The 17,099-nt window shown below is 36.7% G+C and overlaps 1 protein-coding gene across 2 annotated transcripts in view; it reads left to right on the plus strand.

The window, feature by feature from the left end:
* Window positions 1-17,099, plus strand: part of ANAPC10 (anaphase promoting complex subunit 10) — a 217,524-nt gene that overhangs the window by 60,778 nt on the left and 139,647 nt on the right. Inside the window, exon 5 of one of the 2 annotated variants that reach the window (XM_081811830.1) lies at window positions 9,843-10,316. The exons of the other annotated variant lie outside the window; for it this stretch is intronic. Coding sequence (XP_081667956.1) covers window positions 9,843-9,866 — 24 coding nt within the window. The 3' untranslated portion in view covers window positions 9,867-10,316. Of the gene's footprint in view, window positions 1-9,842; window positions 10,317-17,099 lie in introns of those variants that run through there. 2 annotated transcript variants of the gene reach the window in all.

Raw genomic sequence — 17,099 nt, forward strand, 5'->3', positions numbered from 1 at the left:
GGTGGCTCAGATGGTTAAGCGTCTGCCTTCGGCTCAGGTCATGATCCCAGGGTCCCGGGATCGAGCCCCACATCGGGCTCCCTGCTCAGCGGGAAGCCTGCTTCTCCCTCTCCCACTCCCCCTGCTTGTGTCCCCTCTCTCTCTGTCTCTCTCTCTCTGTCAAATAAATAAATAAAATCTTTAAAAAAAAAAAAAAAAAAAGGAATAACAGTGCCCTTTTCATTGGATTCCTGAGATGATTAAAATAAAGTTTTCAGAGTACTTGTTCATATTGCCTGCCACATAGTAAACACATAGCGCAAACTCTCTTTTCTTTTGTGTTTTAAAAATTAAATAATATTTGACAACTTAAAGACTTTTTGAATATTTGAAGTACAATACAAACTAATTTCCACATAATATCTGGGAGAGCAGAAGTGCTTTTTGCACTTTCGGAGAAAGCTTGGTAAGAGCACTGGATATTAAAGGATTCTCGTATTCTTTATTTAGTTGTATAAACCGTATACATATAAACCGTAGGCATAATAGCTGATTATTGTTTTTTAAAAGCTTCAACATCTTTGTGGTGAACTTCCTTAAAATAGAAATTATGTAATTTATGTACCGTAACTTACAAATTAATTCAATTTGGGCAAAATATAGAGTTTCTATCAAATAATATTCCACCATTTTGGGAAAAAAGATATTACTGTGGTATGTTATTAAGATAAACTGAAGATCCCATTAGATACTAGTATTGTTATGTTTTTGAGGTTAATTGGCTGCATTCAGTTATGGGTTATGAATGGTCCCACTTGAATAATCCACCAAGCTATCAGGCAGAAAGACCAAGAGTTCACAGGACTAATTGACCTTGTCAGTATAATAGGAACACTTACAAATAAAATTCTCTTTGCCAACAACATTGCAAATGAAAACCCCAGAAGAAACTGTTACGTCCTGTAACTGTCCTGGAATGCTATGATTCAGTTAGCAGACTGTGGCTGGAGGTGGGTCACAGTGGGCAGGAATTGGGGGGGAGGGAAATGTAAAGGATAAGAGGGAGAATTTTAGAGGGAAATAAATCAGGCAAAGTGTTAGAGAGACACACACAGTTTTAGAAATGATTTTAGCCACCTTGGATCTCTATAAGTAATGTCCTTGGATCTCTGTAAGAGTAGTGTCTTAAGTTTTTAAAATTTTTTCACCCTTCCTGGTCTGTAAATCAAGCCCTTTTGTACAGATTTGATCGTTATTATTGCAGTGAGCTCTTTTCTGAAAGGTAAGAACACATCTTTGACAAAGCACAGTGCTGTTATGAGGATGAAGTATGTTTGTCATCCTGCAGTCTTGCTTCATTTTTGTGTTATACCACTATAAGACAAGTATTATCAGGGCACCGTTATATCCTTGACTCTAAAATGGATTTTCATTTTTGTTTGTTTGTTTTTTGGTATAGGTTTAGATTTGTGCCAGAGTGGGGGAAGGGAGGAATAGGAATGTTGGGAAGAGACATAGAATTAACACTCATTCCATGACAAATTTCAACAATTTGTTTCTCTCTCTGTCTTTTTTGGTAATGATGAAAATCATGTATTTTGTTAAAAAAAAAAAAAACCCCAAAGCAATAGATCAATTTTTCTAAAAGCAGATATTTCAAATGCTCTAAGAAACGTAGTGAACCAATACCAAGGCTTGGTCTTTAAAGGAAAAATAAAAAGAACGTTAGCTTAAAATGCATTTTAGGTAAATAGATCCCCAGAATAAGCTATGAGAAATTGTGCAGCAGATATCAGCCTCACTGTAATACTGTAGTAGAGTGATAACATTCCTGTTGCGTTTTCTTTTTTAAAAAGGCATCTTTTACATTGTAAGGAAAAGACAGTCAGATTGTTAAATGGGCTTCAAAAATAGTAATAAAAAAAGATTTATAATGGAAAGAATTGATGGTATATTTCACCTAGAGTAAGAAACAATGTGTAATAAGGGATTTTGTGGTTTTACAGCTCAGTGCATGTGTTTGAAAGCTGTTCTCTCAGCAACGTGGGTGGCAGGTTATGCTACCATATAATGTATTGTAGTTGGCTCTCCACACTTGTCAGGGTTAGTGTTCAACCATTCGGAAAATTTTCCCATTGTTCTAGCATGTGAACCAAGACTAGTGGTGAATTCCCAATAACTTACAGAAAAAAGGTTTAATTAGAAAGTTTGAAGTTTGATTACATCTTTTTGTTTTAATACAGTGCTATGTATTTTAGTATTTTATCTCTGACTGCAATTATTTCAGTCAAAAATCAGAACTTCATCTTTTTCTTTTTTTAAATAGGTTTTACAGAAATTTGTATACTGAATCTTGCTCTTTTTTCTGTATTAACACTCTATTTCCATCTTAAGCATTTTGCTTTAGATGGACCATGGCTCTTGGCAGCTAGTGCATTTTTAGCAAATAATACTGTTTCTAGTAAGAGTTGCAGAGAGAGAAAAAAAAAAACTTAGTGTGAGGTCCTTGTAAACTGAACCTTTGGAACATTACTTTATTTCTTTTTCCCCCCCTTTTGTGCTTCTTCTCTATTTGTGTAATGGTTATAAATTGCATCCTTTGAAAAGAAGAATTAAAAACATTTTGTTTTGTTATTTTTGTAATTGATTTTTTTTCTTTACCTGCTATTTTGAAGATACACAGAGAAATAAGCAATTATAGTATTGAAATTCCATTGTGCCAGCACCTCTAGAGCATAATCCAAAAAAAACAGAAAACCGCCTGCTGGGTTGTCTGCAGTATGCTTGTGTGAACATCAGTGTCTGCTGTTCACACATCATTTTTTTACCAAAAGTTCCTCTTGGAATAAAGACTCTGTGTTTTCTGAGTGTAGTGAAACATTTGTTGGTCCTTACATTTTAAATGTGTGAGGATTTCTGTTTATAGAATAAGTTGTTATAGATGTATATTACATGATTGTCACTGGCACATCAAGAAGTAGAGAAAAGCCTTGTATGTTTATGTACAACAAAAGAATGAAAAACTTTAAATGAAATTATAAGGTATTGAAGGTGAGAAGTAATGAGCTTTTGATATAAAGAAGGATTAATTTAAATACTGACTTTTGCCCTTTAAAATCTATTTTACTTATAAAGTGAAGTGTATCTTGGCTAGAGCGATATAAAAATATCATAAATTTGTCCTGTATTCCACTTGAAATTCGGATACTTAAATATGGTGGCTTCTTGAAACATTAGTAAAATTTTTCAAATGCCCCTGCAAAATTACTCTAATCAAGAAGTGTATTAGAAAGTATATTTATGGATCCCTAGATTGATTTTTTTCTTTTCTAATAATATTCACTTCATTCATTTTTACTCTTATTATGTGGCCGGGTATCATTAGACAGACAGAAAACTTGCAAAATGTGGTCCAGTGTATTCACAGTCTCTGCCTTTCATTCGGACTCATAAAACATCAAAAAGAAAAAGCATTTACCAGATAATAGGGAACTTCAGTTTTAAATTCGGTTAAATGGAAGTCAGTGCCCACAGTTTCCCGAACAGTTTCTTTGAATCATTCAACATCATTTGTTTTTTTTCTTTGAAACTTTCCGAGTAGAGGTTAATAAGAGTAAATATACACACATATTTGCTGATACTGGGTTTTTACCCATATCAACTATTTTTCATCGAGAGATAATTTCAGGTTTGTTTGCCTCTGAATTCCATTCTGAATTTCTTGACCAGTTAAAATGCACTTTTACATTTCATAACAATTGCATGAATCTTTTAATTATCGTTTCTTCTGATTATTGGGATGAGATTATTGTCTACCTGGGACCAGTTAGTATATTTAGTCATTAGGTCTAGTAGACAATGATGCTTGCTAATCTCTCAAATATTCTCCCCAATTTGCTTCTTATCAGTTGTCTTAACCTTTCAGTCCCGTAGATGGAAGAGATTGTCATCTATACCAGATATATCTCACATATGCCTCCTGGAAAGGGAAGTAAAAGCACCAAGTCTTTAACATACTAGTTTTCTAAGGGCCTAAGACTCCTGAGTCTCCTCATTGCCACGAAGCCTAATTGCTCACAAGGCAACCTGGCACACTGCCATTTCCCTACTGAGCTGTTTGTTGGTGCTTGTGAATAGAACAAAAATGTCTTTGCTTTTTCTACTCAGTTGCCACTGATTGCAGTTTTAGGAAACAAGTTAACATTTTTCTTAAAATTATAGTAATTCACATCAAGATGAAATCAAACCTCAGAGTATCTGAGCAATAAGTTTATAGTTAGTTCAGAGCTTTTAAAATCTATATAAAATAAAATTCATTACTTCTTACTCCAGAATACTCATTTTGTATAATATTACCTGAGCTATTCTAGACAGCTGTTCTAGATTTGGATAAACACTTTTGAAAATAGATTTTAAGGTGAGTTTTTTCGGACGAAACCTGTTATGTATGTGAATTATGGGACCAATGGAAATCACAGATCTGGCAAACAAAGTGTATGTGTATGGACAAATGACTTCAGCTGTTTTGAAACCTGTTATTGAGAATACTAGAGATATTTGCATTTTAATTTTTAATATAACTGGAGGTGCATTATGGGTTTTGACCTCTGCCTCGACCTGTAACAAGAATTTCATTTGTTCCCGTTGTCATGCTTTACTTCTAGGTACCAAAACTAAGAGGAAACAGTGAGTATTGTGGGACTGTCACACAGTTGAGGTGATTTCTTATTTTCTTCCAGTCCCCTTCAGAGTTCCATATCTCTTTAAAGCATATATAGTAGTATAGCTTTTTGAATTGTCAATATTTATTCCCTTGTATTTATCTCAGAATATATTCTTGTTTTATTTTTATTCCAGACATATTTTAAGACTGCTTTATTACTTTGATGTTCACAGTTTTGGCAGGAAAATTACTTTCAAATCCTGGCTTCATCCTTCCAGCTAGGTGACCCTCAGCAAACTCTATAACCTCTCTATGAACTTCAGGTTCTTCAGCTATAAGTTCGGGATGTGGTGTTCGGATGATTAAAACAAATGTATGTTAAGTGCCTGACACATGGTAGCGGCACAATAAACGGTAGTCAAAAGGAGCAAAGCCTTGAAAACTAGTCATGTTTTTATAGTGTGTAAAAGCATCCACTACTATGCTTTTCCGTATAATCTTTTGAAATTGGGTTTAACTACACGTAACTATTGGATATACATTTATGTCTTTGAGTTGATTAAGATTCAAGAGCATGGGTTTTGGAGTCATCTGCTGGGGTTTGACTTCCTGCTCTGCCACTTCACTGCGAACCTTGGAAAGTTAGCTTTCTCTCTGCCTCAGATTTCTTTTTTTTTTTTTTTAAAGATTTTATTTATTTGACAGAGACACACAGTGAGAGAAGGAACACAAGCAGAGGGAGTGGGTAAGGGAGAAGCAGACTTCCCGCCGAGCAGGGAGCCCGACGCGGGGCTCGATCCCAGGACCCCGGGATCATGACCTGAGCAGAAGGCAGACGCCCAACGACTGAGCCACCCAGGCGCCCCTGTGCCTCAGATTTCTTGTGTGTAAAATGAAGATGAAAATTGGGCTGTTGCAAGGCTAGAATAAATCAGTACACGTAAAACTCTTAATGCCTGGCAAGGAGTAAGTGCTCCCAACATGTTAGTTGTTGTTAACTAGTATTATCTCCTAGGAAAAGAAAAATCATAAAGCCAGAAAACTTGGACTCAGCCCTAATTACTGAGTGTCTCTTTCATCCACTCCTAAATACTTCCCATTACCTTCTTTCCAGTTGTTTCAGAGATCCACATCTCCTTAAAGTGCAGTTAGGATTATATAGAGCAGTTAGAGTTCTGCTTTTTATCCATTGCTGTCATGGAATTGTGATAACCTGATAGTAACAATTTTAGATGTCTCTTAATCAAATGGAGCTGTTGAGTTTGTCACCTGCTTCTTATAGGTCTTGCCCTAGTTAGGTTTTTAACCGTCCCTTTTGAAGGCAGCTTGATTGTGAAAAGACCTTTCAAAGGAGTCATTGCTATATTGAATGTTCTTTTTAAAGAGTAATTGCATCTCCATGTATCTTTCTTCTTCAACTGGATTTTGTACATAAGCAATTATTTACTTAGTGGTTAAATGATTGATATAGAAGTATTTTATAATGATTCTTTGGAATCTTAAATTTCTGATTCTCCCATTGTTTTTCAGTGTTTTATAACCCAGTGGTAGGCCATTAGACTGCCTGTTTCCTTAGATATGTTACTGAAGTGTGTGTGAAGGCTATCTCCCACCTTTCTTTGTTTTGAGTGTTTGTTTACTATTAAGATTTATGGTGATAGAATGACAGTGTACTTTTTAATTTACTTAAAAATTACTCATGCATGTGAAAAGTCCAAATTTGTATATATTTGCATAAGGTTTTCTCAGATCTGCCGTACATACAAATTCTGTTGCATTTTTGTTCTGGGATAAAAGATAATTTACTCTGGGGCGCCTGGGTGGCTCAGTTGGTTAAGCGACTGCCTTCGGCTCAGGTCATGATCCTGGAGTCCCGGGATCGAGTCCCGCGTCGGGCTCCCTGCTCAGCGGGGAGTCTGCTTCTCCCTCTGACCCTCCTCCCTCTCATGCTGTCTCTCATTCTCGCTCTCAAATAAATAAAATCTTTAAAAAAAAAAAAAAAAAAAAAAAGATAATTTACTCTGTAAATGAAATACACATTCAAATATTTTTAAAGCTCACTTAATAGCATATTATAATTCACTTGGAATATCAAGGACTAGGAAAAAAGCTAAACTCTATATACAGCATGAGAGGTTCTATACATGTGTGCTGGAGTTTGAGTTGTGTGCTTAGTGCTACCTCATCGCCAGCGTGTATAGAACACTCATACAATGTATGTGTGTATATAGCCTAGTTAATGTAAGAAATAGAACTTGATGACCATCCCAGAAGCTGGGAGTGTACCCTCTTCCCTTCCCTATCACAATCCTTTCTCTACTCTTTAGAGGTAACCACTATCCCAATTTTTATGGTAACTTCCTAGTTTTCTGTATAGTTCTACCACCTGTGTATGCATCCCTAAGCAATTAGTGCCTGTTTTTGAACTCTAAGTGGCTTAGACTTGGTATTGTCAGATTTTGCCCTCTCTTTTTTTGTTTTTGCCAACTTGATGAATCTTAGTCTTTAATTTTCAGTTATGCTAACTTTGAATTTTTTAAGCTTACCTTTTTAAGTTTAATTTTTAAGCCTAAGTGTATTTTTACTACAGTGGAACATATACATAGGTTAAAGTCTGGAAGGACTGCAATAGCATTTATAGCAACAGCACCTATCTCCCTATCCCACACTCCTGTCCCACTCCGTAGGAGCAATCCTCTTAGTTACTTTAGCCTTTTTTCTTGTATTTACTTTCATATTTCTAAATAATATATGTACACAGATTTCTATAATAGAGATGTACAACTCTAAATGTGTGGATACCTATCTATATTTAAAGACATGATCTAATAATATCTTAACTATGAAACACTGGGATTTAGTCGTATAATCCCATTTATTCTTTCATAGACTCCCCTCCTTTTCATCTTCCTAGTACGACTTTTCATGGTATTTGCTGAAATTATGCACATTTTCATTATGACCACATGAGTGTTGTTCATACCTGATTCATGTCATGTCCTGTTCTTAAATTTCCTTTTCAGGTTTAATTTTATTTTTCTGGAATTAATAGTTGCCTCATTTTTTTCTTAATGTTTAAAATGTTACCAGATATCAATACATCCCAAAATTCTCTTACAGACCTATAAAATACCTTTGAAAGGTCTTATGTACTCTCTCAGTTCTACATGTTTTTCTTGAAGACCTCACTCCTGGGCCTCCAGCTCAGCCAATGTTGTCAGAGTGTCAGTGGAAGTTCAGTTAGAGAAGCAGAGCACTAGGGTGTATTTGTGTGTGTGCACGCGTGTATGTGTATGTGTATATATGTATATAAATGTGTGGGGAGGATGGGTGGTGGTATGTAATAGGGGATTTGATATAGGGATTTGCCTTACCAAGTAGGAGGTGGTTAAATTTTAAGGCTGTTGCTTTCATGTCTGATGCTGGAGCTTGAAATTCACAGAGCAGGAATTCAAAAGTGAACACAAATGTAAAGTGGTGGAGAGCAAAGATAAGCTGGAACCCATGAGCACAAACTAGATGAAGTGGAATCCTTGTCAGTTCTTACTGCCTCCAACCTTGTGATTGAGTGTTCTGCAGAAAAGAAGTTGATGCCCTTTGTCATGGAGTAAACGCATCAGTGCCAGGAATCAGAGAATTGTAGGAGGAAGGTGGAGCAGTTGCATGCCTGGCTGCTGGCCCATGGAGCCAGCAAATAGTGGCACCATGTGTGATCTACAAGAACACCTACCTCAGTTTGGGTGTAAAAAACAAAATGGCTGCTGCTTCACTTCAGCCCTTCAAATCGTGTATGAAAATATTCCTTGTGTCTCATGTACCAGAAACGTGTGAGGAAGAGAATCTTGGGAAATGTAGTTTAGGCTAGCCATGGTAGCACATTACAAAGCCACCACAGGTGGCCATGAGAATGTTCCTCTCAGATCTCTGACTGTGGGGAGTAACTGACTGATGGCCCCAGCTGCTGCTTTCTGAAATCCATCACCACGTTTGTGCTGAGGCCATGCCTCCCACAGGCTGCCCCCAGCCAGTGACTGAGACAGCAGGGGTACTAAAGCAGCTCATTCCTGGGGACTCTGGAGTCCTCTGACAGGCAGCCTTGGCTCAAGGAATCCCCGATGGCCTCGCTGAACTTTCCCTAGAACTGCCCTGCAGTCTAACACATGTCCACCCAACCTTCCAACCATCCTTCCCTGCCTGTCTCCTTCCCCTGGGGTCAGACCTGCATCACTGACAGCTCTACTAGACTCCCGGGCTCCCTCCCCATGTTCTCTCACAAATGTTTCCCCTAATACATTTCCGGCATTTCTAATTTCTAACTTCTATGCATGCCTTGGTGTCTCTTTCTCAGAGGACCCAGTCTGACAGCTATCTTCTTAAGGCGTCCCTTTAACATCATCCTGGGAATTTCCTTCCCTTTCTCTTTTGGTAGATCCCTTGTTTCTTGGATCCCAGGTCTTCATCTTTTTGATTTACTTCCTTTTTTGGTGGAATGTATCCTCCACATGGGAGGTAAAATTGTTGAAACCTTGCATGACTGAAAAGTTTGTTTTAATCTCACCCTCGAGGGATGATTTGGCTGGGTATGGAATTCTAGTTTGAAAATAATTTTTCATCAGAATTTTAACCACATTCTCCATTGCCTCATAGTTTTCAGTGTAGAAGTTGAGAAATATAATACCACTTTTGATTCCTGATGCTTTGCATGTAATCAGTTCTTCTCTGTAGAAACTTTTATAATCTCCTTACCCTTGATGTTCAGAAATTTCATGCTGCTATGCCATGCTTGTGTGTGTGTGTGTGTGTGTGTGTGTGTTTCCTTCATTGTGCTGGGTGCTCAGTGGATCCCATCAGTGAGGAGGCACCTGTCCTTTAATTCTGGGAGGTGCTCTTAGGTTCTTTCATACTTTTCCTCTCTGTTTTCTCTGTTCTTTCTGAGTTCACTTTTATTACCTATGATACCTCCTGCATTGAGCCACTAATTTTCTATCTCTTTTGTTTTCTCGTCTTCCAAGCAGATTGTTAAAAAATTTTTAAATTTTTGCTCCCATATATATAACCATAGATATCCATGATGGTATATATCCATGACAGTTGACCCATTTTAAATGACATACAATTAATATCTGTCAGCTCTCTATCTTTGGAGTATTTTCAGAGCCAGTTTCCTGTACACTGTAAATTTGTTTTTGCATTACTGCAGGTTATATGGCTAAAATATAGATGAGAGACCATTCAGGCTAAGGCTGAAGAGGTAAGCAGAGACCAGATCACACAGGGCCTTACCAACTGTGTTAAGGTTTGTGGATTTATTCTTACCGAAATAAGAAGCTAACGAAAGGTTTTTCAGCTTTACATTTTTATCACATGACTCTGCTGATAATCCAAGCTTAGACTGGAGGAAGACAAGTGACTGGCAAGACTAGTTAAGAGGCCATTAATAATAATTCTGGGTAGCAGATAGTGTTGATTACCTATGCAGCATTCCTCCATCTTTCTTCCCTGCCAACGGAGACCACTTTCCACCATAAAAATAGAAAATGCCTTATTCTCCATTTCCACTTTCCTTTCAGTTAGTGCTTAAACATGTGATCCAGACATGGCCAATGGGAAATCTGATAGCTTCTGGAAAATATTTTCCTTCATAATTAAAAGAGGAGAAAGCCTTTTTGGACATTGTTGTGTGAGAACATGATGCTTGCAGCTGCTGCAGACATCATGGACACACACAACATGACAGAGCAGAAAGGTCTGGGTCTTTTTTTTTAACTTTTAATTTTTATATTGAAACAGTAAAGCCCATATATCATAAGTGAAAAACTCACTGAATTTACACAAACTGAGCACACCTATATAACCAGCAACCAAATAAAAATCCTCTTTATGTTTCCTTACGCTCCCTCAAGGCTAATCATTATTCTGACTTCTAACAGTATAGATTACTTTCATCTGGGTTTTTAAAATCTTGTTTTATTTTGTGATGTTTTACTTTATAAAGATGGAATCATATTGTGCCTATGCTTTTTTTTTTTTTTTTTACGTAAGCTCTACACCCAACGTGGGGCTTGAACTCATGACCGTGAGATCAAGAGTGGCACGCACTTCAGACCAAGCCAGCCAGTCACCCTGTGCCTATACTTTTTTGTGTCTGGTTTCTTTTATCCAGCATTTTTGTGAGACTCATCTATATAGTTGGGTAATTATAGATTGTTTATTCTCATTGGCTGAAGAATATTGCATTTTGTGACTTCATTCCAGTTTATCCATTTGACTGTCGGTCTCTATTTGGATAGTCTGGCTATTATAATTAGTGTTCCTGTGAACATTTGAGTGTACACTGTTGAACATCTGTATGCATTTCTGTTGGGTATATACCTCTTTGATTTGTAGTGGTTCTTTTAAATATATATATATATTCAAGATAGGTGTCCCTTGCTGGGTATAGGCATAATATTTCCCAGTCTGTGGCTTGTTTTTTATACTTTCTTAAGTGTGTCTTTTAATGAACAAAAGTTCTTAATTTTAAGATAGCTGATCAATATTTATTGACTAGTGTGTTTTGTGTCCTGTTTAAGAAAATTTTATCTACTTTATGAGACTGACGCGCTGCCCACTGCACCAAGAGGGCCGCTAAATTTTATCTACTTTAAAGTTACATGTTTTATTTTCTTCTGGAAGCTTCTGACATTTTACCTTTGACATTTAGATCAAAATCCATCTGGAGCTCATTTTTGTTTATGGTAAGAAATGTAAGCCTCAAGATTATTATGGGTTTTTCCTCCCTCAAATGGAAGCCCAAATTATCCAGCATCATTATTTGAAGAGACCATCTTTCCTCTACTGCACCGGAGTGTCATCCCTGACAGTAATCAAATGACTGTAAATGTGTCGGTCTGTTTCTGAAGTCTCTTAGCTGTTCCATTGGTCTATGACTCTGTCTTTGCACTAATTCCACTCTCTTTTAGTTATAACTTTATATTGACCTTGTAGCCAGTGATCTTGTTAAATTTTCTTATTAATCCTAATTGTTCATAGAGTCTTTTGGATTTCTAGATATGCAGTTATATAATTTACAAATAATGTTATTTTTTTCTTCCCTTACCATCCTTTTTCATCCTATCTCCTCCCTCCTACTTCTCTCTCCTTCATTTCCTTCCATTTTCCTTGCAGGATTTCTCCGCTTGACACCTCCAGTACAGTATTAAATAGAAGTGGTAATGATCTTGTTTTGTTTATAATCTCATTGGAGAAGTTTTCAAGATTTCACCATTGTATATGAATGTTGTAGGTTATTTGAAAGATGCTATTTTTCATATTAAGGAAATTGCATTCTGTTCTTATTTGCTAAGAATTTTAAAATTATAAATGGGTATTGAATTTTTCAGATGCTTTTTTTGCATTTAACGAGGTGATTATATGATTTTTCTCCCTTCTTCTATTAACAAAGTCAATTACATTAATTTTCAAATGACAATCTAGCCTTGTATACCTGGAGTAAACCCCATTTGGCTGTGATACATTATCCTTTTTATATATTTCTTGATATGATTTATTACTAATATTTTGTTCTAGATTTTTTTATTTGTTGTCATGAGAAAGATGGGTCTGTAATTTTTCTTTCTTATGTCCTTACCAAGTTTTGGAACTAAAGTTATGGTGCCTTCATGAAAACAGTTAAAAGTGTTCTTCCTTTTTCTATTCTCTAAGCATTTGTGCAAAATTGATATAATTTCTTTGAATATTTGGAAGAATTGACTGGCAAAATTCTGGAACTAGTGTTTTATGATAGATTTTAAATTATGAGGCAATTTCCTTAATAGACATAGTTCTGTTCATATTTTCTATTTTAGCTTTGATAATTTTTTTGAAGAATATGTTCATTTTGTCTTTTCATATATATAACTTGTTAAATCAGTCTGATGAATTCTTAATTGCAGATACTTTATTTTGAGCTCTGTAATTTCCATTTAAAAATACATTCCAATTCTCAGATGAAATTCTTTATCTTTTCATTTATTTTCTTCATCTTGGCCTCTTATTTCTTAGCCATGTTAAGAGTAGTAATTTTTTATCGATTGCTAGGCACTGGGGAGGAAATAAAGTTGTTTTTGCAGCTCCGGATCTGTGCTGTTCATTCAGTATCCATTAGCTGCATGTGGCTTTTAATTTTAAGCATTTGCAATGTGACTAATCTTAATGCTGGACTTTTTGGTACAGCAAAAAAGAGTGTAAAGTATCTCATTAACAATTGTTTATATTGATCACAAGTTGAAGTGTTATTTTGTATATATTAAATATAAAATTAATTTGACCTGTTTCTTTTTACTTTTTAAAAATGTAGTTAGTTATTAGAAAATTTTAAATTATGTACGTGGGTCACATTTGTGGCCCACACTATTTTTCTACTGAGTGGTGCTGCTCTTGATATTTTTTCTCTCTAGAAAGAGTTTGCTTTTTCCTGGGCTAGACAGATAGATTGAGTAGCTTTACTCCTCTCAGTCTCCAAGTGGAGTTGAGGCTTTGTTCCAATTTGGGTAAGGTTCTGTCTACCTCTGTTCTTTAATACTCCTACATCATAGCTACTCAAGGTTGCTCAAGGCTTTCATCTAGGGCCCTGATGTATTCACTGGGTTCCTTCTCCTTGGCACATCCTAGACTCTAGTATCAACCCTGAGAGATTACCAGAAACTCTGTTCTGTTCTCAGTGACCCCTTGCTTATTCCATCAGCCTCCCATTTCAGGCAGTTTCACAATGTGGCAAATGTTTTAAGGGGAAAAATAAGATGTGTGCTTGAAACTCAGTAATAGCTCTGCATGTTTCTCTGGCTTTAAGAAGCAGCTCTCTGTCTGGGCAAAACCACAGTTCTCAGCATCTTGCCTCATCCCAGAATCTATAAATGCGCGCGCCCCCCCCCCCGCCCCCCGCCCATGGTTGACATGGGTTCAGAAAGACCAGGAACCTCAGAGAGGTTCTTTCCTCCCCAGGATCCTGGCCTCCTCTAGTCCTCTTTGCTTCAGCAGCTCTCTGATAACTCTAAAATAATGATTGTATTTTACCTATCTGCTACAAACTACCATTCTCTTCTATTTAAAAGAGACACTTTTAAAGTCCAGACCTTTCTCATGTGGCTTCTATGGTGGAATCTTTCTGTCTTGCCTTGCCTTCCGTAGGTCCTTTGCTAATCCCTTCAGAAGTTGCCTCTTAAAAAGGAGATATAAAATTTTGAGTCTTCAGCATATAGCCACTTGAGGTATCTGAAGTCATGGGTCTGGATATGATTATAGAGGACAATTGTGTAGATTGAAGTCTGTTGTGAGACTAGCTTTAGGACAGAACTATGAGAAATACAACAGTTAAGGAACAGACAAGGAATCTCCAGAAGAAAAAAAAAGAGAGAGAGAGAGAAAGATAGTAGGAATATCTGAAGAAGGTGAAATCACAGAGGCCATGAGAACATTTCAACAAAGAGGTTGCATCAAATTATATAGAAAGGATAAGAAGTTTCAAAGTTCTTATCACTTCAAACAGTTAAGTCTGGTTAACTCGGCTTCTCAAGTTTTGTTGTTGTCCAGAAATTTTCTGCAGTTTCTTCTTAGCATTTCTTTACCATTTTGGGCTTTTGATGAAATTATTATTTTTAAATGACATTACTTTCAAATTTATTCAGAATTTTTCATGTAGATTAGTAGAACACTCTACTAGTTCTTTTATTTTCGTTAAGCCTCTCTTTTTTTTTTTTTAAACAGGGCACTTTAAGACCAATTAAGCGGGGCACCTGGGTGGCTCAGTTGGTTAAGCAACTGCCTTCGGCTCAGGTCATGATCCTGGAGTCCCGGGATCGAGTCCCACATCGGGCTCCCTGCTCGGCAGGGAGTCTGCTTCTCCCTCTGACCCTCCTCCCTCTCACACTCTCTGTCTCTCATTCTCTCTCTCGCAAATAAACAAAATCTTAAAAAAAAAAAAAAGACCAATTAAGCTATTTAATCTTAACTCTCTAGGAACTCATTCTGGAGTAAATTTGTCTGTGTAGAAACTTTTTCTGACTTACTATCCAAAATGAATGTCTTGACAGTCTGTAGCAAGGTGACTGGTTTTGACCTCAAAGTCACCTTCTTACGTAGTTGCCTTCTTCACTAGGGCAAAAGAGCTTGCTTTCCATACTGAGCCTTTCGAGAGTCAGATTCTTTCTTTCTTATTAAGCTGCTTTTGTGGTATTCTTACTTTTAGCACATTTGGAACTTCTGAAGTTTCTTTTGGATCATATTAGACTTTTTTTTCTCTACAAGTGGGTCATCATTTCTGTTAACTAGGTCTATTCCTTCGTAAGTGAAAGGATGGTTAAAATTCCAGAATCTGCTCCTTTGTGTGTTGACAGTTCTCGTTGAGATTCTATAGAATTTTACCAAGTCACAGCTATGGTTAACGAAGGAGGAAAAGATAAGAGTAGAGAATAGAGGACAACTTTCTTGAAACAACTATCAAGTAGTTATTCCTTATTTCATTAATTTTCCAGAGATATGTGATTAGCAGTCGCAAAGGACATATAAACAACTTTGTATTTAATATTTCACATGATTTTTATTGATGAATGACTTTTTTTTTTTTAACGTAAGCTTTGTTTATGGTGGAGTTAAGCAGTGTATCCTTAGAGGGGTACATCTGCTCTTAAATAAATCATAGCCAGAGTAGAGGTCATTACGTAGGCTGGTGATCAGAAGCAAAAGATCCCAGAGCCAGGCTGAGAGATACCTTCATAAAGAAACTCTAATGGATTGTATTTACATACATACTGATATCAAGGAAGGAATATTAAGGAAAGATGGTGGCTCCTGTTCAGAAGTAACTTAGTAGGCTTTGGGCTGGCAGTAGTGCTGATGCTGTGGTCCATTACATGGCTCTTCCTGCCACTAGGTGGAATACCTACTATGTAGGTTGCTTCTAAAACATATTGAAGAAGAAACTAAATTACAAGATCACGGTCAAATAATGAAATGAAATGTGGTTTTTAAAAATATTTTATTTGTGTATTTGCGGGGCACCTGGGTGGCTCAGTCGGTGAAGCATCTGCCTTTGGCTCAGGTCATGATCCCAGGGTCCTGGGATCGAGCCCTGCATTGGGTTCCCTGCTCGGCCTGGAGTCTGCTTCTCCCTTTCCCCCTGCCACTCCCCCTGCTTGTGTTCTCTCACTCTCTCTCTGTCAAATAAATAAATAAAATCTTTAAAAAAATATTTATTTATTTGAGAGAGCGTGCTCAAGCAGGGGGAAGAGCAGAGTGGGAGGAAGAAGGACAAGCAGACCCTACATGAGCACAGAGCCCGACATGGGGCTCAACCCCAGGACCCTTTGCTGAAACCAAGAGTCGGACGCTTAACTAACTGAGCCACCCAGGCGCCCCAAAATGAAATATTGAAGAAATATTTATTTCAAATTAACATTAGGAATTGTCTCAGTTTGTTACATCTGTTTGGGTTAGTTATAAACACTTGTAAAACCCTAGACATTTTCTAACGTGGAATTTTCACTAGTCTTATATAAATTTTTCAATATTCATTATTCATCTGATGCCCTATGTATTAGTTTTCTGTTTCTGTGTAACATTTTACCACAAATCTAGTGGGTTAAAACACACTCACAGTTTCTCTGAGTCAGGAGTCTAGGCATATCCTAGCTGCATCCTCTGCCTGGGATCTTACAAGGGCTGTAGTCAAGACGTGCCAGGGCTGTGGTCTTATCACAGGCTAGACTTAGGAAGGCTCTCCTTCCAAGTTCACTCAGGTAGATGTATTTTTAAGCACTTAACTTCCAAGTATTTAACTTAGCATAATAAGACTTGACTTTATTAATTTTTAAATTTATCTATCTTTACCAAGTTACCACTTATTTTCTCTGTAATTTAGAACATTCTCATAACTATCTTTAGTAAACCATGTTATGTATTTTGTGTACAAAACTGTGTTTAAACTACAATGTAACTTAAAGCTTTAAAAGCCTTAAAACGTTAAATATAAATAGATATTGTGGTCAGGATCATAAGGTAAAATCATTAGATAAAACCCAGAATTCAGTAATAAACTGTATCAAAGAACTGTTCTGAGAGGGAATTGATTTGGCAAGTTGGGGTCCCTGGTGACTTTGAACAGATTGGTCAAAGATTGGTTTCAGTGGTGGGGACAAAATTCAGGTTGGAGTGAGATAAAAATAACTAGCAGGTAAAAAAATAAACTTTTTAAAGGAGTTTTGCGGTAAAAGGGAACAGAGAATTGGGGGGTAAGTGGAGGAGGACATAGAGTTAAGAAAGGGTTTTATTTTTAATTTTTATTTTATTTTATTTTATTTTATTATGTTATGTTAATCACCATACATTACATCATTAGTTTTTGATGTAGTGTTCCATGATTCATTGTTTGCGTATAACACCCAGTGCTCCATGCAGTACGTGCCCTCTTTAATACCCATCA

Source organism: Leptonychotes weddellii, chromosome 2, assembly GCF_054177405.1.
Source record: "Leptonychotes weddellii isolate Sample4059 chromosome 2, ASM5417740v2, whole genome shotgun sequence".
In the NCBI taxonomy this organism is placed as follows: Eukaryota; Metazoa; Chordata; class Mammalia; order Carnivora; family Phocidae; genus Leptonychotes; species Leptonychotes weddellii.